The following is a 23,132-nucleotide window of genomic DNA, read 5'->3' as shown; positions in this document are numbered from 1 at the left end:
TAAAAGGATCCTATTTGATCTCTGGCGAGTGTCAAAATTAAGAGAACATGATTCCAGGGGACCTTTGAGGGAAGAGGAGAGAATTGGTCCCAAGCAGAGCCCTTTTAATATGGATTTCCAAATGAGCCTTGGGCAGCAATAATGATGTTCTTGAGTTCTCTGTCAAACACTTTTTTTTCCCTAATGAGGACAGCCTGTCCTGCTGCTTCTCCAGTACTCTATGATATGTTCCTCATTTGCCTTACGATAAATAAACACCAGTCTTGGAGCTTTCCCAGAATCTACATGACAGGAATTTATCTGACTGCCTAATGTGGAAGCACACACCCATCCCAGACATGGACTACCTAGGCACTGGTCTCTGTCACACATTGCACACTAAATGGATATTGGTCTAGGCTGGAGTTTAGATGGATTGGGAACAACATCACTGAAGCTGTGTCTTGGGACTGCTGTCAGTCGTATGGTGCTGTCAGTGCTGTGGTGACTTGGAAGTTACTGTGGCAGTAAAGTCCTTGCCCCAGAGGTGCCTCAGAAACCCAATCCATCTGCCATTTTATGTGGAGCATTTACTGTTACTCAAGAAGCTTTACTGTGTCAGCAGGGAATTTTGTTTGCATCCCCTTAAATGCTGCTGTCTGTCCTTTTACAAAAGTCTTTTAAAAAGTCACTGCCTCGCAGCTGTGGAGGGAAACCTCATAATTCACAGCTGCTGGGGCAGTGTAGCAGCAGGCAGCCCCTGGCACTGGCAGCACTGGGATTGTCTGGCCCTGTGCAACAGGCAGAGCTCCTGGCCTGCACACGTTGTTCCCAGCCAGCAAAGAGGGGGGATCCTCCCCAGTTCAGGGACACCAGGATCTGACTTTTGGTGCTTTGAGTAGCAGTTTAAGGCCACCAAATGGTCATTTCTTTAATTTTTAAAAATTTTCCCCCTTTCTCAAGGCAGCCAGCTGCAGTACCAGCGTGGGGGAAAGGCTCAAGTAGCAACAGAGAGATATAACAGGATTTTGCTTTACATAGAGATCCAATGAGATTTCATCTCACTTCTCATATCATCAATAAATTCTCCCATCTACAAGGACTAAATGAAAGGAAAGGGTTAGAAAAAACTTTAAAACAATGTAGCGCTTTTGACAATATGCTTCTTACAGCAGCTAGTGACTTGTGTCCTTCTGGACAGCAAGAACTGGGGAGCTCTGCAAGAGGATTTTGAAGGCCTTTGTAAGGTCTGAATATGCAGAGGTAAGCTGTCTCACGATGGGCCTGAGGTGCTGCAATAAAACCAGTGGCAAGGTATTCATACCATCTTGCTGGGACCAGTAGCCCATGGTGCCTTCCCACTCAGTAACAGCCAAAATTGCATTTGCTATAAACAAGCATAACAGACAGCTGGGTTTTTTAAGGGCCAGTGTATTTATTGACCCAATCCACAGCAAAAGGGGGAAAAAAAAAAAGAATTATGTAACAAAATGAGTAATGCTGAGTGGGTGAGGGAATTTCTTGATGTTTTCTAGCATGCAGCTACCTGCAGCAAAAGTGTGTGTGGCTGAGCTTTCATCACTGACAATGTGAAAAAAAATATTTTGCTTCAAAAGGGAAGCATTCCCCCATGCTAGTAAGTCACCCTTCAGAGCATCCTTCCTGTTCATGCTAACCATGAGTAGCCATGCATGCAAAGATCTCTTCTTTTTCACCACTAAAAAAGAGCTGCGTGGTACAAAAGTCAATGAAAGAGGCCATCCAGGCAGCATCAGCTGTCAACAGTCACTGCAGCTGTTCAGGCCTCAGAAGGCATCGGGGGCCCGCATCAACTGCTGGGCAAAATTAGGAGAATTTTCAGTTTTCCTGAGATAGAGTGAAATAAAGCCGTGCCAGCAGTGTGTCTCATAAGGGGAGTATTTCCCATGCCACTGGAAGGAAGGCAGCAGCTCACTGCCATTGAAAACTTCCCCCTCTACCTCTGTAAGTCTGCCCTTGGTGGTCCCAGGTGCTGTTCCACCCATGAGACAGCTGTGGATACAGCACTGCACTTCCCATGGCCCTTGCTTTTCCAGTGATGCCAAAAGCTGCTGTGATCTGGGGTGGAGAAAGGTGGGAGGGGATGTAATAGTGTAACATCATTTTATTTCACATATGAATTTTTCTGGGAGACATTTCCAAAAGCAGCCAAGTCTCTTTTTCTGAAGTGTCCACCATGTCACAATGCTGTGGAGTTTCCTCCTGTCTTCTGAAAACATTTCAGCTCTTATGAATTTCCCCTCACATTTAGTGGGTTTATCCTCCATCACCCAGGATGCAAGAGGTGCCAAAGCTGCTTTGGGCTGAAAGATGCTGGCATCCCAGGAGAGAGGGGTTACTTCAAGCATGTCAAGCACTCTCCATGGTCTCATTCCCTCTCATTCACAGAGGTACCTGCCAAGGAGGACTGTAACACAGATGTCCCAGTTGTCACAGGACTGCAGAAGGATTACTTCCCTCCTGCAGGAAGCATCTTGCATTAAAGCCCCTGCCCAGGACAGCTGGCAGTGGAGAGCTTTGTCCTTGGATCCTGCTGATCCAAGGGCTAGAACTGAAACCACTGAGCATCCAGTGGTTCATCTGGCATTGTGCTGTAAAGTCATTTTTGGTTGGATTTGCTGCTACATGTTTTTGAAAACTTAAAAAGTCTTCACTAGTTTTTGTACGTGCTAGACTGATCACTGATAGCAGGAGAAATTCTGACTTGCTACCCTCTGTTCTCTCTCTCCACTGAAATCCTTGTGTACAAAAACCTGTTTCCTTTTAAATCATTCTCCTGCACATCTAATAGGGCCGAGTTGCTTCTTTTCAAAATGAAATACCACGGTACATTCATTTAGGGCTTGATTGCTCACTCCCTGTAGATCACAGCCAAACTCACACTGTGCCCCTGTGAATGATGAAGCAAGTCTCTCCTCAACACAAAAATGTAGGCATATTATTTTTGTTGCTGCCTAAAGAAGAGCAATAGAGTAATGGTTTTTTCTTTAAATACTTTAAGTTATAGCCCTCCTTGCTCACTAAGTATTTTTCCTTTGGGGCTCTGGGTTCCTCTTTTGTCTATCAGAAAGAAGAATGTAGCAAACTGCTAGACCATCACCACCTCCTTCTCACAACGATCTGCATGTCATCACCATCTGTTCAGTAAATCAGGGCTGGGGATTTACCCCTCGCTAATCAAGACAGGATGAAACCAAATTATGTTTGAAATGGTGAAGCCCCCTCCACAGTGTTGCATGTGCCCCAAGTGTGCCACTGGCAATCTTCCCAGTTTCTTTAAAGCAGGGAAATCCTAGTGGCACCCACACCAATGACTTTTGTGGAACTTCCCAAAGCTCACTTCCACCTGAGTTCCTTTCTCTATCATTTTAATTCCTGCTTTGCACTGCTTTTCAGAAAGATGCTCCAGTTCAAAAGGACAGAAAGCCCAGACAGTTTTAAATTTAATGGACAATTGTAGTAGGCAGCAGGAGCAGAATGGATGATACCTATGCAGTATATGTTTTGTGGGTTTTTAAAAATATTCAGTGCTTAGTTTTTAGTGAGCTTTCTTGCTGTGCCACCCTAATCCCTTCCCTCTCCCAGTAATTTTCTTTTTTAACAGAGGTCCTTGCAGCTCACTTCCTTGGAAGTGGAACCTCACCTCCAAATTATACAAAACCAAGCTGATCTTTTGAACCCAGTAAATTATGTGGGTTTGAGCTTAGACAAAAAGGAACCCAAGCACATTTCTTAAATTTCCTGGTATGAAAGCTGGCAACAATTGGTTAAAGTATTTAAAGTGGTTGTATATGCAGCCTCCCTTCCCCAGGGCATGGGGCTCTCACAGCGTCCCAGGGTGTCCAGCACTTGGAGTGTCATCCAGCCACAGACTCTTGACAAGCTCAGAATGTGCCAGGAATCAAACAATGTGTCAGCCCACAGTGCCCAGTGCTCCCCAGTTCCCTGGAAACTCCTTCCTTGCTGGAGGACTGTATTTAAGACAGTGATCCCAGGGGCGTCCCCAGCAAGGCGCACAGGTGACAGCACTCCTGTCACCAGCTTTTTATTTGTCCCACAACAGTCAGCCTGGCCCTCTCCCTGTGTGTCCCACAGCTTGGAAACAGGCTCCAGACACGGAATGTTTCCAAGGCAGGAATTCAGTCTTTACCTTGTTCTTTGCTGTAATAAATCACATTTAGATCAGGTACCACCTCTGGAGCAGTCCCACTTCTCCAGTATGGTGAGAGTCCATCCCTAGTTTGGCCTTACTTCTGTGATCAAATTGCAGTAAGTGTTTTTTTGTCATCATATTTGGGATGTCTTTGAGTGCAGTCTGTAAACTGCCTTTATGGGAAATCCTCGGATGACACAAAATAGTTGATGAAATTTGGTCAGGTTTGACTGAAGTTCCTACCTGTCACCCCATTATTTACTGCAAATAAAGGGGGTTGGACATGAATAAAAGATAAATGCTATAATTTGGATTTGCCTCTTCCACTGGATGAAGGGTAGCACAGGTTCCCAGGTGAGCTGGGCCTGTTGCTCCAGGGCATGGGGGTCACACGGCCACACTGTGCCTCACATGGCTGGCAGAGGACCGTGATTCCCTCCATGGCAGCAGTCCCTGGCCGTCCTTGCTAGCTGCCCTGCGGAGATGGAAGGCTCAGATTATCTGAGTTAAGGGAGAGGTTACTTTCATCAACTCCTGGCCTGCATCAGGTAGGTGCTTTCCTTATTTTTTTTTAATTTGAAAACGATTTAATTTTTTTTTCTTTTTCTATAGCTTTCTTCTTTTTTTTTTTTCTTCTTTAGATTCATGACTGCTGCTTGCTGATGAAAATAGCTGGAATACCAAAGGTTGAAATGCTCTGGGGAGGTGGGTGGGCTGTTCAATCAGGAGGCAAGGAGCCTCCTTCCTTGAGGAGCAGGAAGTCCATAAATAAACACTTTGCTGTTGGTTTTCAGAGGTGAAAGTGTCTGCCCAGAGTTTCCAAGCTCTTGGCTTTACATCTGGGCCCTGGGGAAGGGCACCACACTGTTTGTGTGCCACACTGGTTGGGTGTGCTTGCCAACTTCTTCTCTCCAAAGGAAAGCCACAGAATAGCATTTTTATGTGATGCTAATTTGCAGGTTTTTCTAAAAAATAGATTTTGCAGTTAATGTATTTTCCCATCTTGCAGTGGACGGCCAGTGCTTGGTTAACAGTTGCACTTGCTGATTTTCAAGGGCTTTTCCAAGGTAACTGAATCCATGATTCTGTAATGACTTAGGAGTGAGGACAGGTGGTGAAGGGCTCTTTCAGTCCCATGCACAGGCTGATGTACAGAGGCATGAAAGCAGCCTAATGGGAATTGGTTTGAAATATTGTTGGCTATGAAGGAGAGGGGAAGTACAGGAAAAGAAAAGAATACATCCACCAAATCCACCTAAAATAATGTCAACTGGGCTGTGAGGCTCTTCTGCTTGAAAGGCATAACTATGCTTGCCAGTTTGTTTCTAGTAGTTTAAAATGTCTCTGAAATTAGTATTATGGAAAATATATAACTGACTAATACTGGTTTAGGAGTCACTATTTTAAATGGAGGAACTGCAAATACCCTTCCAAAACATGAAGGCAGCTCTTATGACACCAGAAATTGAAGTTGCTACAATAAAAGATGCGTAAAATTGTTTTTTCTTTTTGTTTGAACCGTGTTAGACTGCTTGCAGAGCAGGTGCTTTGCTCAAATAAACCAAAGTAATCAGAAATCTGCCCCAAATATCCACAGTGTCTCTGAATTCATTCAGTTACATCCACAGACATATTTCGGATGTATGAATCACTTCTGAACTCAACCCCACGCCTCAGAGCTGCTGACTGAAGAGTAACGCTGTGAGGTTTTAACAGTGCCCCTGTTTGGGTCCGAGCTGTGCTGCTGCTTTGGGCAGTGGAAGGCATCATTCCACAGGGACTTGCAACCAGGGATTGGCAAGGACTTCTGAGGGATGAAAACCCCATGGTAGAAACCTGTGCCACCAGCAACCTCCATCTCAGGGAACAGGTTTGGGACAGCTAAAGGTGTACACAGGTAGCTGCAGGCTTTCCAAAAATACTTTTAGGGGCTTAATGCACTTCTGAAAATGCTTTTACCAATGTCATTTGTCAAAGGGCTTCAGGCCAAGGTTTGCTGGGCTCCTGAAGAGGCCTGGTCAGGGTCTCCACTTGAGAGGAGACCTGGGGAAGGAGCTCCTGCTCGCTGGTGGGTCTGCTCTGGGCTGCAGGCAAAGCCCAGAGGGCCAGACCTTAACTGGGCACCAGGAGCTGCCCCCATGAGCAAACTCCCACGTGCAGATGGAATGCCAGGACAGCCAGGGCAGCCAGGACAGCCAGGGCAGCCAGAGCTGCCAGGACAGCCCAGGACAGCCCAGGGCAGCCCTCCCAACCCAGGGCAGTGCCACAGAGTGGGTGCCCCTCACTCCACTCTGCAGGTTCCTCTTCTGCCCTGTGGAACTCCCCCTGTGCTGATGCCCGAGGGGATTTCTCGGTCCTGGTGCAGAGGGAGCCCCTGAACAAGCCACAGTCCAACAAAAGGTCTCTGCTGCCAGACTTATGGTCCCCAGCATATAGGGGACAACAGGTTCCTGTTTGGCTTAGGGACTGAGTGCACCCAGTGGTATTTTAGGCAGAGAGGAGAGCCTTTGTACCCAGGGAGGGAGGGAAACCTTCCTGAAGGAAAGGAGGAGTAAGTTGCTGGGTGCAAGAGCATTTAATGTGTCCTCCATGGCTCTGCACTGCCCCTTTCTGTAGGGACCCACTTCAGAGAGCTTCTCTGACATGACATCTGTCTCTCTTTGCTTTTGTACCTTGTGTGCAATTCGCAGGTGAGTCAGCTGGGACTTCAGAGGGGTTTGGTGAAAGCAGAAGCCATCTTTTTGTGCACTGAGGGCTTATTAGAGACTGTTGAGAAGAAACAGTCACTTTTCCTGGCATGCCTTTAGTCAGTGTGACCTTAAGAGTGTGAAAAACAGGGGGCCCGGCAGCAACTGCCGTGGTTAAACAGCAGCAAGAGCATTTTCACAAGAGGACTTCAGGCATTAACTCAGAAAACTTCCATGAAGGCAGCAGGGCTTTTCGGTAAGGTTTGAAGAGTCAGACACTCACAATGGTGTGGAAAACACCAGAAATGGATGAACAGGCCATGCTGTTGTGCTAGCAAGGCTGGTTAGGGAGGAATAGTCTCTTGGGATATGCAAAAAGCACCCAGAGATGCAGCATTTAATGGGGACACCACAGCTGAGGTGTTGATCAGAGCTTTCTACTTTGCAGACCAAAATCGTGGTCCTACATATGTCCTACATATCTTACTCATGAGAGGACTGATTTGCAAAGGCTGAGTGTGCATGTAGGGGTCTGGCTTTAATCATCTCCTCTAACATTTAGGCAACTGGAGACAGTTTTCTAATAGAGTTCTTGCTGCAAAGCAGCCAAACTCCCAGCCAGGTAATTTCCTACACAGGTACTCTCTGAGGATTTTATGACTGACTTTATCTTCTCTTGACATGCAACTTACTTACCTCTGCATCTATACAGGGATTTCTTTGGACAAGAACAACTATTTTTTCTTTTTAATATTCTCCAGTATTTGAGAAAGAAGATTTTTATTTTTCTCATGAAGGATTTGACCTAGTACAGGTCCAGTCTGCATGTTTCACCCTGGTCCCAAATTTCCTGGTTTAAAAACCACAAAAGAGAAGACATGAGGAGTGTTCCTTTTACAGTGATATATTTCAAAAGGGTTTTATACTTAGTGAAATTTCAGCTGGCACCCTGAGTACCACACAGTCTTAACCCTGCAAATTGAAATTGGATTTCTAGTAAGTCTTTCAGATGCCTTTTGGTAAAGCTGTGGTTACTTGTCTTGATTTATGGTAGCAGTCACATCCAATATCAAAGAGGCATTCCAATGTTCCAAAGGTGCTTTGGCTCATGACTGAAAGGATTTCATACTGGCCCTGCCAATGTTTTTTTTGGAGGATGGATGGTGTGTTACAAACCCAATACCTGAAAACGCCTGCACTTCTCACTTCTCCCTCCGAACGCGGCGATAATTACATTTAAATTTCAGAAGATGGCGTTGAAGATTTGCAATTAATATCCTAAACCTGCGGCGCAGCGCGGTGACAGATTCTGTGACCTGAGACGTTGCACAGAGAGGATGTGGATCGAAGCGCGCTGGGGACGTTAGAGCAGACCAAAACCAGAGTGCCGTGCCACCCCGACGCACGTGCTTGAAACCCGAGAGGCGCCAGAGACACTTTCATGCGAGCCCGGAGCTCGCTCCTTCATCCACCACCGTGGGGCAGGAGGCTCCGAGGGCAGGCGAGCCAGAGGGTTCCAGCCCTGGCGCCTCAGGATGGGCTTTGCGGAGGCAGCGTGCCCTGGCCCAGCGGGGAGGGAGCCGCTCTCCCCGGGGCTGGTGGCTGTCCCCGCTGCCGCCCCGTCGGGGCTCGCTGCCTCCAGGACCGGCGCCGCTGGTGTCCCCCCATTTTGCCCCCCAGTTGATCACACCTTTCGGGCTGCCAAACACGGAGCGGGCTGGACGGGGAGAGCCGAGCCCTGGGGGGAAGGAGGCGGGTGTGTGTCTCATTCCACCCCGCAATCCGGGCCCGAGCAAAGAGGGGCTGGGGGGCAGAGGGTGCCGGCCGGGGGCACCGACCGGGCACGGCGTGGGCTGGTGCGCGGATGCCCCCGCGTCTCCCCGAGCATCCCGGGGGCCCGGCCGGCGCCGTCTAGGACGGTGCTGGTGGGTGTAGCGAGCTGGGTCTTTACAGGAAAATTCGCCCGGCTCTCACTGGTAGGAGTTTCCCTGGGCTATTTATGTACGTGCGTCTGTCTGTAAAGATTTAAAAAAACCCAAGCCAGCGGGGACGAGGAGGGCGCCGGGCTGCACGCCCGCCCGCCCGCACCGTGTTTACCAGCAATGGCTATGTGTCACTGCTCAGATGTTTTCCAGCTCGCCGAGGCCCGCTCCCCTCCGCCGGCTCCACCCCCGGGCCCGCCTCCCCCCGCCCGGCACGACGCCCTCCATCATATAAAGAAACTTCCCGGTGCCGTCGGCCCAGTCGCTCCGCGCCCCGTCTCAGCGGCCCCCGCAGCCGGCGGCCCTGCCCGCTCCCGGCACGGTGACGGAGGTAAGCGAGGGGCGGCCGAGCCCCGGGACCCCCGGGCAGCCCCGCCGGGCTCGGCGCTCCGGGCGGGGTGGGCGGTGCGGGCGCCTCGGCTTCCCCCGGTGCGCGCTTCTCCTGTGGCTCCGTGTCGGCACCCGAGGGAGCCCGGTGCCTCTTTTTTTTCCTTCTTTCTTCCCCCTTTTATTTCTCCCCCCGCCTCATTCTATTTTTTCCTTAATTTAAAGCAAACGAAACAACACCCGCCCGTTATCTGCTCCCGAGGTGAGGGCGCGCACCGGCCCCAGCCCGGCCGGTTCCCGCTGCCCTCGGAAGGGACGCGGGAATGTGTGGGAGGGATGCGCTCCGTGCGCAGTGAAAGGGGGGAAAGCGACTCTTTGGGGGTCTTCTCACGGTCTCCGGCGGGCTCCGCGCTGGGGAGCCGAGGTCCCGAACGCGCCCCATCCCTCGGACGCGCCATGTGCGAGGGAGATGCCGAGGGACGGGGTTCGGTGTCCGGGGGGATGCTGCCCCTGCGGGGGGTGCAAGGGGTGCGGAGCGGCGCTGCCCGTCTGCCCGCAGTAGTGTGCGCCTGTCGGGCGAGGGTCTCGGAGCGGCTCCCCGTGGGTAGAGGCAAAGGTTCCTGGTGGGGAATCGCTTGATTTTGTTAGATGTTATATGGGGGTGGAGTGGGAACCCACCAAATTAGGATTTCGGGCATCCAAGCATTTTCGAGGTTGGTGAGGCAAACCTGACGCCAATCCCTGGTGCCCGTGTCCCGGAGTTCGCCCTTCCCGGCGCGTTCCCATCCCTGCGGAGCCGCGCCGCGCTCCGTGCGCGCCTGCGGGCGGCTCTGGGGCTCCGTGTGGTGGGCTGGGCTGCCAGCTCCCACGTCCCGCGGGACATGAGTGCCCTGATGCCTGGCTCTGTGGGCTGCTGCCTTTCCACTTTTAGGTATAGGCAGCGTATAGATTCGAATGTTGCCATGTGTGCGTGCTGGGAGCAGTTGGAGGGGTGGATATGTATAGGACATCATGTATTCAAGTGTGTCTTGCTGAAGGGAGCTTGTGGAAGCTGCTGTGGTGTTATAGATAGATGCCATGTAAACCATAAGTGTGTGTGAAGCCCTCTGAATCGTGTGCATGGCATGTCTGATAGGCAAACCTATTTCAATGTTATTTTTAACTAGTTTGGTTGAAAAGTAAACTCCCAGTTGAACTCTCAGCAGGACAAGGGAGCTGTGCCTTAAGTCACTTACAACAAAAACTTCAACGACCGATGTGTGTTCATGCATAACAGCATCGGGACAGGGGGAAGTCTGTCAGAGTCTGCAGCACAGGCAGTGCCTGGGGAGGGCCGTGGGGGGCTGTGCCCGGTTTCCTGAGGCTCTGTACCGTGTTTCCCGGGGCCCCAGGGCCCCCAGCACGCCGTGTTTGGTGCGGCGTGTGTGGCACCAGGCACTGGGCACCGCTGGTGGGGACTTAGCCCAGCGCTCAGCCTGTGGGTTGGCCTCTCCCCACATCCTGCCCATTTCCCCCTCCTCAGCAGCTCCCAGAGAGCCGGTGCTTGGACCTGCGTGGAGAGGCCAGCTTGGTGGGGCACCCCGAACCCCCCTGCCCAACCTGTGACAGGAGTGGCATGAACTTGGAGCCGGGCGAGTGCGGGATGAACTCGGTGAGCTGCGGCAATGGGAAACTGCGCCAGTGGCTGATCGACCAGATAGACAGCGGCAAGTACCCCGGGCTGGTGTGGGAGAACGACGAGAAGAGCATCTTCCGCATCCCCTGGAAGCACGCTGGCAAGCAGGACTACAACCGCGAGGAGGACGCCGCCCTCTTCAAGGTGAGGCTCAGCCTGGGCTGGGGGTGGTGGAGCGCTGGCAGGGCAGGAGGGATGCTGCTCACCATCCCATCCTTGCCACCTGCCTCTGCAGGCTGCTTCTGCTGCTTGGCTGTGCTGGGCACTGCCTGGCTGTGCCCTGGTGTCCCTGTGTTTGTGGGACAGCCACCATTCCCCAGTTCTCTGCGTGGAGCTAAATGCTTCTGGGACCACAGCACATCTGTTTCCACATTCATTCCCTTTTCTTATGCCCACTAAACTGTTTTTTGTACCGTACCATGCTGCTATTTTTTAGCTTAAACCTGTGGGGAGTAAATTCATGAACAATTCATGCGCATGTAAGCACACACACATGTAAGCACACACACTGTATGCTGTTTCAAGCATTATGCCTTGTACCTGATTCTTTTTTTCTTTTTTTTCTTCCCTTTTTTTTTTTTTTCCATTTTCCTGCTCTTTTGATTATCTGAAATGTTTCCAGGCTTGGGCTCTTTTTAAAGGAAAGTTCAGAGAGGGCATTGATAAACCAGATCCCCCTACCTGGAAGACAAGATTAAGGTGTGCTTTGAACAAGAGCAATGACTTTGAAGAACTGGTGGAGAGAAGCCAGCTGGACATCTCAGATCCCTATAAAGTGTACAGAATAGTGCCAGAAGGAGCCAAAAAAGGTAAAGCATCTCAAATTCCCTGTGTTACAGAATGTGAAAATGTCTCATTGCAAGCATATGAGGACTGAAGTGTGCTTTTCTGGAATGACCCTGCAGCCTTTTTAAGTCTTTTAAGGGACCAAAATGAGGGCTCAAGTGCAGCTTGTTCTGTGACTTGAGAGGCTGTGTCTGCGGGAGGACTGCTGGCGTTTGAGCTGGAGCACTGAGAGGGAGCCCCTGCAGGAAGATGCAGACAGGCGCCTGCACATCATTGCAGGAATTGCTCTTTTAGCTGGAGCCTCCCTGCCAGTTCTGTGTAGTGAGAGCCAAGCAGGCGGCTCAAGGGACAGGCAAAAAAACCAAATAAAAATTGCATGCTGGTTCTAGGTTCTGAATACAGGGAAGAGCAATTTTGGGGCAGACTGTAGGTAACTGCCTTGGGGGGAAAGAGCTGGGAGTGAGGGATGCCCAGCCTGCAGCCTCCAGGGCAGGGGCTGGGCCATGCCTGCTTTCCAAGAAGGCCCTGGTGCCAGGCAGGGCCTGTGAGAGGAAAGGCTTGGCATCACTGTGCACTAGGCTGGGACACACTGTGCTGTGGGGCACTGCAGAGCCCAGAGGGACAGGCTGCCCCAGGGGGGCCAGGGAATCCAGTCCAAGTGGGCACTGGAAGGCATTTTGGTCCTCTCTCTGTTCAGTGGCAGCTTGTATGGATTTGCCTTTATTGTGCCGATTTCGGATTTCCTTAAGATGTGGTTGACATAATTTATTTTCATCCCTCTGGTGAACACAGGTGCAAAGCAGATCAGCATGGAGGAACAGCCATTGATGATGAACCATCCCTTTCCAATAACATCTCCTTACACTGCACTACCATCCCAGGTATGGCAATAGTTGTGTTTTGATTGGTGCCTCTGAGCAGCACAATTTCTGTGCTATGTCTGTCCTTGCTGGGGGGGCTCTCAGGTTCTTCCTGCGAAGAAACTTCATTATGAGAACTGGGAAATTGAGAAGCAACTTTTCTAATGTCAGATGAGGCCACAGGGCAATTGATTTCCCTTGGTGTTGTTTATCCCAGAGTAATAGCTCTTTTCTGTGGGACAGCAGCTCCTAGTGCACTGCCATTCTCTTGGTGCCAGATTGCGAGCACCCAATGAAGCCTTGCTCTTTCAAGCAGACATTTACCAGCAGTGCTTTGACTGCCTTTTGTCATTCCACTCCTCTTATTATTTACACCAGTGGGGAGAAGCTCATTTGAGAGCCTCACTGGTGGCGGTGGCCAAGTGCCATCCACGCAGCCTGGGCACGGCTCGGACCTCCACGGGCTTTGGCAGGGAAAATCAAGGAGCTGAGATGAGAAAGCTGATGCAATGCATAGCATTAGTTGTGACAGCTGCCTGCTGAAAGAATGCCTCATTAAATCGAGTAGGTGCCGAACTACATGGTGCCCCATGAGCGGAACTGGAGGGAGTTTGCCCCGGAGCAGCCGCATCCCGACATTCCGTACCAGTGCGCCAGCATCCCCTTTGCCGCTCGCGGCCATCACTGGCAGGGGCCCGCCTGTGAGAACGGTAAGACACCCCTGTTCGGGGCTGCTTGCTGAGGCTGAACACCTGGAGGGACCCCAGATTCCTCAGGCTCGTTATTTGTGGCTTTGGAATTAACAGATGTGGATGTAGAGGAGTGCTGGGTTCCCTTGAAAGGGAGCCACCTTTGTCCTGGCTCTTGCATCCGCTGCCACTGCATGTGTGGTGTGTGGGCTGTGCAGTTCTCTGCATTGATAGAAATCAGCCCCCAAAAGTCCTCAGCTGTCTCAAAAGCCCTGAGCAATAAAGAAGGCAACCAGCCCTCACAAAAACCCCAAATGGGAACATATGTTCTTTAGCTTTTCTCTCTGATTTTGGACTTTGAGGCATACACCAGTGAGGTTTTCCCTCCAGCCTTGTGGGTTACACTGACATTATTCTCCCTAGGGGAAAGCTAGAATTATTACTTTATTTTAGTGCTGTGGCAGTGGGACAACTTGTCATGGATTGAGACTCTCTTGGGGCTGGTACAGCAGAAACAGAATAAAGGAATGCTTCCTTCCCCAAAGATCTCACAGTACCAGAGCCTAACACAACCATGGCTTTCCAAGCTCTGCATCTGTAGGAAAAAGCCCAAACTGTGAAAATTGGCAGTGCTGAAGCTTGCAGGGAATAAAACATAAGAGAAAGGGAACTGTGTGCTGTAGACCCTTGCAGGGTAACTCACCTGAGGATGCAGGCATTTGATTTCTGAGGAGAACCACCTGGTTCAGAAGGACGGGAAAGGATGGAAAGCAAGAAAGGACCCTTGGAGCAGGTGCTATATTTTCAGAGGACAGCTCTCTCCTGGTTTTAGTGCAGAGAAATCTTTGGGTCTGCTAAAAAGTAAATATTTAGTGCACTGCAACTTTACTGGCAGTATATTGGAATTATCAGGCAGAATGTTTTGCTCTTTAGCTCAGTTATTTGCTAATAAAAACATCAAGCAAGCAGAGTGAACTCTGCCCTGAAGTACATCCTCTGCAGCACTTGCGCACATTTGGATCCTTTGCTGAATTTGTAGGCTGTTGTTAGGGTTGATACTGTGTTTCTCACTGGGCTATAAAATCAAGAGATCGTGGGTGTTTTTTATCCCAGTTGCTCCAGCTCCTGGTTGTGGTGAGTTTTGCCACTGGGAAAGGTAAAGTGTTCTTGTCTGCCAGTCACTTGCATCATCCTCCAAAGACTTATATTGGCATTAATAAACAGGAAAAACATCAGTTGTCCATGGCATAATCCACCTACTCAAAGGCATCTGTTGGAACAGTTTAGTAGTTCTAAATAGTAGTTCTGCTAATAAAACCCTAATAATCTTCTGCTGCACATTTTTCTTCACCTACATTTAAACAGTGTCAATCCCAGCTTTATTGTTATACCCATCATGAGTAAAGTTTTTTGGAAATATGGATTGTTTCATGCAGGTGACTTTTAGGAGCACTGTAGTCTAGTTAAAAATGTAAATTATTTCTTTAATGGAATAACATGTTAAGTAAGGAAAAGGACAAGGGGGAATATAGAAGCACAAAGGGATTGTTTCATGCAGATCCAATTGAAAACATAGTCCAGGTAACATCTGGAGTGATTGGTAGAGTTGGCCTGCCTGGAGGAATTGGGGAATAGGACCTTTTTAAGACGGGGAAAGAGAGAGAGAGTTCCTGTTGGGGCCCAGGAAAACTCACTTTTGCATTGCTGTGATCTCTGCCCTGGCTTTTCCTTTAGGATTTAGGCCTCTGTCACTGACTTTTGTTTGTGAAAACAGGTTGTCAGGTGACAGGAACCTTTTATGCTTGTGCTCCTCCTGAGTCCCAGACTCCTGGCATCCCGATTGAGCCAAGCATAAGGTCTGGTGAAGCCCTCGCTCTCTCAGGTAAGGTCCACAACCCCCCAGGCTTCCTGGGGAGCTTGGCAAGAGACTCCCCCTTCTGCCTTGCCCAGGCACCATCTCTCCTTTCAGATTAAAGGAAAAAAGAAGAAAAAAAAAGAAAAGGTGTGGGAATGTGCTTTTCATGGAGATAGTGGATAGACCTGTAGAGTGCTGCTTGGTGGGATTCTTAAGTGGGATTGCTCTACTGAGTCAGGGTCAGTGTGGTGTGTAGATGTGTGTGTCTTTGTGTGTGTGTGTGAGCATACACTGTGCACACATGTGTGTATTATATATATATTTTCAGTGCTGTGTGAATTCATAGGAGTCAGCCAAGTGAACCAAATGGCCATTTGAAAGCAAGGCAGGGGATTTTGAGCACAGCCCTGTTGGAGCTGGAGCCAGCAGTTGCTTCTCTCGGGGCAGCTGAGTGCAGCTTTGCAGGTCCCCTGTGCAGGAGCCTTTTCTATGCAAAGTCTGGGGGGAAACACAGCTACTTCCTTGTTAAATCTGAGGAAGTGTACTGAGCCAGTGGGTTTAATTGTGACGTGAGCTTGGAAAATGTGACCAACATCAACTTTTTCTGTGCTGATTTTTCCTTTTAAATGGAAATGTGAACTTGGTGGGATTTTAGTTCTACCAAATTCCCACGCATCAGTAGCCCTTTTAATAAGATGAGTGAACATTAATGCTACTGTGTCCCTAAAATTTCAGTATTTATATTCTTTTTATTTTTTTTGACTAATATGTCAGCTGGCACTTCTGGGTGGCGCTGACTGCTGGGCTCAGAAATCTTATGTAAACTTGTCTCTTGGCCTTAGCACAGATCTGAAACATTTAACATCCATACTAATTTATCACAGGGATTGTTTTTTGTTTGTCTGTTTGTTTCTCCTCGTAGACTGCCGACTCCACATCTGTTTGTACTACCGTGAAATACTGGTGAAGGAGGTGACAACTTCCAGCCCTGAGGGCTGCAGGATATCCCACGGCCAAAGCTACGAGGTCAGCAGCCTGGACCAAGTTGTCTTCCCTTATCCAGAGGATAATGGCCAGAGGAAGAACATAGAGAAACTGCTGAGCCACCTGGAGCGAGGAGTAATCCTGTGGATGGCACCTGATGGCCTCTACGCTAAGAGACTTTGCCAAAGCAGGATCTACTGGGATGGGCCGATGGCGCTCTGCAGTGACCGACCCAACAAGCTGGAGCGGGACCAAACGTGCAAGCTCTTTGACACTCAGCGCTTCTTAGCAGGTAATTCCCACTGAGGCTTTGATGTCCTTTTGGAAACGTCACCTGTCACTGTCCAAATCAGCTTTATGGCAGTGCTCTTTTCATTCAAGTGAGAATTGCCCCTTGATGCTTCTGGGCAGTGCAGCCAAGGGGTGCTTGAATCCTGAGTAATCCTGTAAATTTCTGCTCTCTGCACATTCAATGCCCCTGCACAGACCAGCAGGAGTCAGCTGAGGCTCAGCTGGTGACACCCAATCTCTCACATTTCTATATGAAGCATAAGAAGGAACCTAGCAAAAATAGTTTTTCCATAAATTGACACAGAAAACTGGATCCTCATCTTGGATTTGCTAGTCTAAGTCCTGGATAAGTCTGTGGGCTGCACTTGCACTCCTCTCAGCTTGACCCAGAGCAAGCCTGAGGTCTTGCCCCAAGTACACAAATTTCAGTAGCAAACCTTCTTTTCAGTCTATGCCAGTGTCTAAAAGATACCTAGGAATTCAAACGGGTTTCACAAACTCTGGAATTTCAGGACTGCCTAATATTCTGAGCAAGGAGGTGCATACCTCACAGAGCTCTCTGAAAGGTCTCATTTTGCACAAGGCAGTGCAGAGGGAGCAGGGCAGTGCTTTAGGACAGTGCCTTCTCCTTACAGCCTGTGAAGGGAAGGGGCAAAGCTTCAACCCCACTTCCCAGCACACCTGCACAGTTAGAGAGAGGAGAGCTGTCCACTCAGAGGAACTGGTGGGAGGTGGTCATTGTCCCAGAGGACAGCTTGGGCAGCAGGAATAGATATTGGTCCTTTCTGGATATTTCTGGCATCACTTAGAGGTGAACTAAGTTGCTAGGGTTTGGTGTGTTTCATTACTAGAACAGGGCATCAGCACTGGCATGACACTCTCAGGAGAATAATGCCTTGCAAAATTAAAAAAAAAACCCAACAAATGAAATCCAAATCATCAGTTTTAGCATACTTTATATTCCAAGGTTGATACGCTGTCCTAGAGAAACAGCCAAGAAAAAATTGCATTTAAAGAGAGAAATCTTATATAGATGTGAGAATTGACAGTTAGAAAGGGGAATTTGAGGTCAGGCATTGGGCTGGGCTTCAATCACATGCTAATTTAAAGATGTATAATTCTGTGCCTTGTGATGGTTTTGGAAATCCCTTTCCCTTTTCTCAGGTGGTTTTTTAGATGTGCTCTGGGTTCTTCCAAATGGTTGACAGGACATCTCTTTTTAGACACCTAACCCCAATGATAAGCTCAAGCAATAGTTATTTTTCACCCCTCCTAAATTACTTATGCACCAGTGCCTGTGCAAACCCAAGTGTGTGGTTGCAGTCACGGTCTGTGGCATGTGCAAAGTGAGTTTTTGCATGTGATGGTGCTCAGTGCAGTTTGGAAGTGAGTTGCCATGGGCCTGACACATTGAATGTGCTGGGGTCCCAGCCTGCAAGGAAACTCAGGGATTCCCCTACCCTGGGAAACTGGGACTCCCCTGGGAAGAGAGACAGGTGATCTCTGCCAGGAGAGGGAATCATGAACAGCAGAGAAAGGGACAGATGCAGAAGTGCTGTGAATCAGCCACAGCTCTTGGGGAACCACTGAGGAAGCTGAACCCTAAATGCAAATTGCACTGTAACACTGGGGCCTGGGCTGAGAAGCCTCTGCTGCTGAGAAAGCTAAAATGGGACAATAAATCAGAAACCAGGGGAATGCTCTCTGTGGAGAGAGATAAATTCATGGTAATTGTTGTAAATTGGGCTGGGTGGAGAGTAGGAGAACAGAGGAAGAGAGCTTGGTGTGTGAGGGTAGCAGCCAGAGAACAGTTGGTGGGACAGAAGGAATGGCAGCTGGAGCAGGAGTGTCAGGAGGTGGGAAGGGTTTGGGGAGGCTCAGGGGGAGCCCTTTGGTGTTGGATGATGCACTTGGGCCTGGAAAGGAAGACAGAGCGAGCAGAAGGTTTTGGAGGAGTGCAGGGCTGAACTCAAGCCATGGCTGTCCTGGTGGTGGGAAAGAAAGGGCTTTCTCCTCCAGCTCTGTGCTATGGGCACTCCCACAGGTACTCAGGACTTGGAGAATTGCTGAGGCCAAGTAAAGCAAGGGAAAGAGGAAGTTGAAAGAAGTTGCACATCAGCTGGATTGGCCTTGGGTGGGTCATCCTTCTTTGTCCTGTAGCAGCACAGAGGGAAGGAGAGTTCCACAGAAAAATCTCTTCTTTCTTGCCTTATCCCCAGAGGGTATGGCACACTTCAGGGGTTTCTGGGGAGACCTTGGAGAAAACTACATTTTACTCCATGTTTTAAGCAAGCTGCCCATTGTTTTACTTGTTTTACTGGCCCTCTCAGTAGGAGTTGTAGTCCAAGCCAGGTTTGGGATGACCACTGAATCCACACCTTGGTCTGAAAAGCCTGCAGTTGGAGTAGGAATGGCAGGGGTGTGTTTTGGGAAAAGATGCATTTGTCATGTCAAGTTCAAAGGCTCTCCTTTCCCTTTCTAGCAGGGAGGGTGCTTCATTATAATACATTGGCTTTAATACTAATGCAGCTTTTTCCAGAAAGCAAGGACAGGGCTATAAATTAAAATGGAATATTTACCTATCATCTGTGTAGAAACACAGCACTCAACACACACTTCAGCAAGGATATTGTGTTAGATTGAATTTTGTCTTTTCTGGATGGAAATGCAGTATCAAAACAACAACATTTGGTCCACAACACTGGAGATTCTGGTCTGAGTGGGAGTACCTTATAAAGGCTTCCCCTGCTACTTTTCACAGGGGACACTGACTATTAGAATAACAATATTTCATCATTTCACTTTGCACAAGGTTATGGGTTAGCAAAGAGAGTGCAGGGGCACAGAAGACACAGAAAGCTCTTTTGCTGGCTCAGTACATGGCTGAAGTAGAGCCTCTTCCCCTTTCTTACCTCAGTGTGACATAGACAGTGTGGCAGTGACCTCACCTCTGTCACAGTCTGGCCGTGGCTAATTTTTGGGCCTGGCAGTATTTTGTGTCTCTGGCACTACCAAGCCATTTCAGTGCTGCTCTTGTGTGTCTGCTTGAATGGTTCCCTTGAATGGTACCAGAGGTGTCTGCTCCAGGGGTTCTGCTCTCAGGGTCCCATAGAAGTACTAACTGGAAGACCTCTTGGTTTGTGCATATGAAATTAATCGTGAGACAAAGTACACAGAAGAGTTGCAGTGTTGTAACCAGCTCCCCCTGATCCCAGGGAAGGTCTCCAAACTCAGTGTCTTGTGCTTACCTTTTGTCTTTTTCCTGACCTCTCTCATCAATCCCTGGAGTTACTTTGTCTTCTCCACTGTGCTCCAAGGTCATCCCCAAAGTCTGTCTTACTGGCCTCCACTGGTTTTGACTGGAGCAGGGTTAATTTTCTTCACAGTGGTCCTTGTGGTGCTGTGGTTTGGATTTGTGACCTAAACAGTGCAGATAACACAGGGACAGTTCAGCTGATGTTGCACAGTGCAAGCACAATGTCAAGGCTTTCTCCTTGTCTCACTCTGCCCTCACAGGCTGCAGTCTGGGGTGGACAAGAGTCTGGGAAGGGGCACAGTCAGGGCTTCAACAATCCCAGCTGAGGAAAATTCCATGCCATACGGCCTTGTGTTCTGCAGTAAAACAGGGCATGGGGGAATTTGCCAGAGGTTACTGTTGCTTGGGCACTGGCCCTGTGTAGATCAACCAGTCACAAGTGATTGCTTTTTCCATCACTTGTTTTTCTTTGTTTTGTCTTCTTTGTTTCTTTTTACCCATTAAACTCTCTTTATCTCAACCCACACTTTTTTTTTTCCTTTTGCCATTCTGTTTTTCTCTCCCATGCTGGTGGTGGGAGTGAGTGAGTAGCTGTGTGATGCTTGCCTGATTATTCCACAGCACTGTGCTTTCTCTCTTCCCAGAGCTGCAAGCCTTTGCCCACCATGGACGTCCGCTGCCGAGATATCAGGTCGCTCTGTGCTTTGGGGAAGAATTTCCAGATCCACAGAGGCAGAGGAAACTAATTACAGCCCATGTAAGTAGGATTTCTGCCTTACCTAAAACAAGCACACTCCTTGGAGGATATGAATCTGCCAGTCAGGCTTTTGTGCCTCATGTAGATTATGAGGGAGGTGGTAAATTGTTGAAGATGCAGCACTTTGCAGAGCAAGGTTTAATCCCCAGATCTGCCAAGGGTTCTCTGGAAGCCCTCAGTAGGGCAGAGCACCTGATTTTCCTTCTGTACAGAGCATTTTTTGATCTGTTGCAAATCCCATCTAAAGCTGAAATGTACCTGGAGCTGCTGGGCTGTGCTGTTGTTGGCACCAGCACAGCTGTGCAGCTGCTTGGGCTGCCTGGCCGCTGCAGGATGTGGTGCTTTTACACCCACTGCACTCAAGGTGCTCCAGAATCCCAGCTTGCATCTCAAGGGCCTCAGCCCTTGATGGGATGCAGGGGCTGCCTGTGCAGCCTCAGGGCTCAGTAGCTGTCAGGCTCATGGGCTGGCTGACCTCAGCTCACACACACTCAAAGCTGCTGTTTCGGGATGCTCTCTGAGAGAGGATGAGGGCGGAGACTGAGACCAGGTACTTTCTGAATTGGCTGTGTTGGCCAATAAAACCACAAGAGAGGTGGTAATGCTCACACTAGTGGCAGGGCTTTGCTTACTGCATCCTTGAGAAGAAAACTGGCATCTCTTTTTAAGTTTTTCGAAAGCCCCTTTGGTAGCAGGATGGGTGCCAAGTCAGATTTCTACCATAAGCTGTGGCCTCTGCTTAGCTGTGTAGCTTTTGTGCTGCCACACTGCTGCCTGGCAGATCTCTGGGGTGGAAGTTGAGAAGCTCACAAATCCATCCTGAGCTGTGCAATGACTAGTTGGAGATGGTTGCCCATCCCTGTCTCTCCTTCAACTTTTTCCCATTCTTATTTTGGCTTTCCAGCTTTCCATCCTTGCTTTGTAGCATCCTCCCTCCAGCCCCCTTATCCATCTCTTGTCCTGGTATCTTCTCTGTGAGCCTGTACTTCCTGCTCTTTCCAGAGCTTTGCTTCCCCTCTGCCAATTGCTCAGTTTGCTCATCCTCTTGATCTGTCCTGGCTTGTGGGCTGGTGGGACCCCATTATCCCACCAAACAGTAATGCACTGAAAGCTGCCTGGGGCACCTGTCCCACTGCCTCCCCATCTCCACCTTGGCACTTATTTCCTCCAAAACAGTGCCTGTGTCTTTTAACATGGAGGGATTGGCTGACCAGCAGGAGAGGGTTGTGGACAAGTGTCATTCAGCCTGTCCTTCACTGAGAGTAAGGAGAGCTTCAGGTGTTTGTTCTCAGTGTACAGCTCAAATATTTACAGTCAGAGCCCAAAGCCCTGAGAGGGAGTGGTGGTTTCTGAAGAGACAGAAGTGGAGGCAGTGTTAACTCATACAAATCCCACTTGGTGGTTGAACAAATTTCTCATCAGAGCTTGAATGAACAGAAACAAAAGTAAACGAAAATGTTAGGTTGAAATCTGACTTCAGACACAGTCATTTGGCGACATATATCAGCCTACCTGAGGGCTGCAACATTTCAAGTTAAGTCCTCAAAGTACTTTGCAGTGCAGACAAGACTTTTGACACGTTCAACATGTATTTAAACCCTTGGAGTGGCTGTGGGCATGTGTGTCCTGTGGGCATTGCTCACAGCCTGGGGCTGGCTAAGGGACTGCAATTTTTGATACATCATTTGTGTCACTGCTACAGTCCCTTATAATGAAGGTGGTGAAGGAAAGGAGTGTGTGCAGGAAGTGAGACACTTGGCAGCAGGGCTAGGCGTGGCAAGACCTGGTTTAAAACAGAAATTACTGAAACCATTGAAATTGTATTCCCATTCTGGGAAGCAGAACTGTTCTGCCTCAACTTGTTTTTAACTTAAAGCCACCCTGAATAACTAAGATGAGGAGCGTGAAGTTTTGTCACATGTCTGATTAACATTTTGTCTGTTCTTAAGGTTGAACCAATGTTTGCCAGGCAGCTGTATTACTTTGCTCAACAAAACAGTGGACATCTGCTGAGAGGCTATGATTTACCAGAACTTGTGACTAGTCCAGAGGATTATCACACATCTATTCGCCATTCCTCTATTCAAGAGTAAGAACCTCAGAAGGAGTGGTTTTACAGGCACTGTAAAGATTGTGCAGAGTGGAAGAGCAGATCTGGGTCACGATTTGGACATCCACAATCCCAGCTGGATGCATTCAAGGGTACAATGATAGGAAAGTGAGCAACTAGGACAACTGTATTGTACAATAAAATAGACAGGTCTTCAACATTTGGATGCTACGTCTCACATGGGGTTCCACTGTTGCTGAGAATTAACTGAAAACTGACAAAATGATTGCTGTGTTTACATTTGCTTAATGTTCTTCTTGGCTTTTGAGGACTGATCCTTACCGAAGACTTAAATCCAGAGTTTACACTGTTACCTTTGCAGGGCTATTTATTTTGGATTACTGATCTCAGGGAAAGTACATAAATTTGCAGTGTTCCCAATTTGAAACTGTAGCTACTGTAGATGGGTAGCAAATGTAGATGGTTTATTGAGGATAGCTAATACATGTACGTGGTTATAAAATTAGATTCGTAAGTGTGATGCCTATTTTCTTGTATAGAATATTTCAGTGTATTTTTTGAAAACAATGCAATTCTTCAGAGACATATTTTTTTAATGTCCGATTGACACTTGTCCTGACAATGAATTTTGTTGCTGCCGTTGTTGTTATTGGATTAGCCTCCATGATAGCAGTTTCTAAAGTAGTGCATTTATGGTACTGTGTTAAGAAGAGTGACCATTCAACTCATATTACCTGTGGA

General features: G+C 48.6%; 1 protein-coding gene across 1 annotated transcript; it reads left to right on the top strand.

Moving 5' to 3' along the window:
• The first annotated feature begins 10,782 nt into the window (after positions 1-10,782).
• IRF4 (interferon regulatory factor 4) lies at positions 10,783-22,643 on the top strand. The gene is made up of 8 exons (XM_054285279.1): positions 10,783-10,986; positions 11,465-11,651; positions 12,421-12,509; positions 13,057-13,198; positions 14,952-15,059; positions 15,955-16,308; positions 20,208-20,320; positions 22,270-22,643. The coding sequence occupies exons 1-8, from the start codon at positions 10,783-10,785 to the stop codon at positions 22,411-22,413; spliced, it is 1,341 nt and encodes a 446-aa protein (XP_054141254.1). The 3' UTR covers positions 22,414-22,643.
• The last annotated feature ends 489 nt before the right edge of the window (positions 22,644-23,132 follow it).

Source organism: Melozone crissalis, unplaced genomic scaffold, assembly GCF_028551555.1.
Source record: "Melozone crissalis strain CALT ecotype California unplaced genomic scaffold, PUWL_Pcris_2 ptg000042l_1, whole genome shotgun sequence".
Taxonomy (NCBI): domain Eukaryota; kingdom Metazoa; phylum Chordata; class Aves; order Passeriformes; family Passerellidae; genus Melozone; species Melozone crissalis.
The sequence above is the reverse complement of the archived record's forward strand: the minus strand, read 5'-3'. Positions and strand labels throughout refer to the sequence as shown.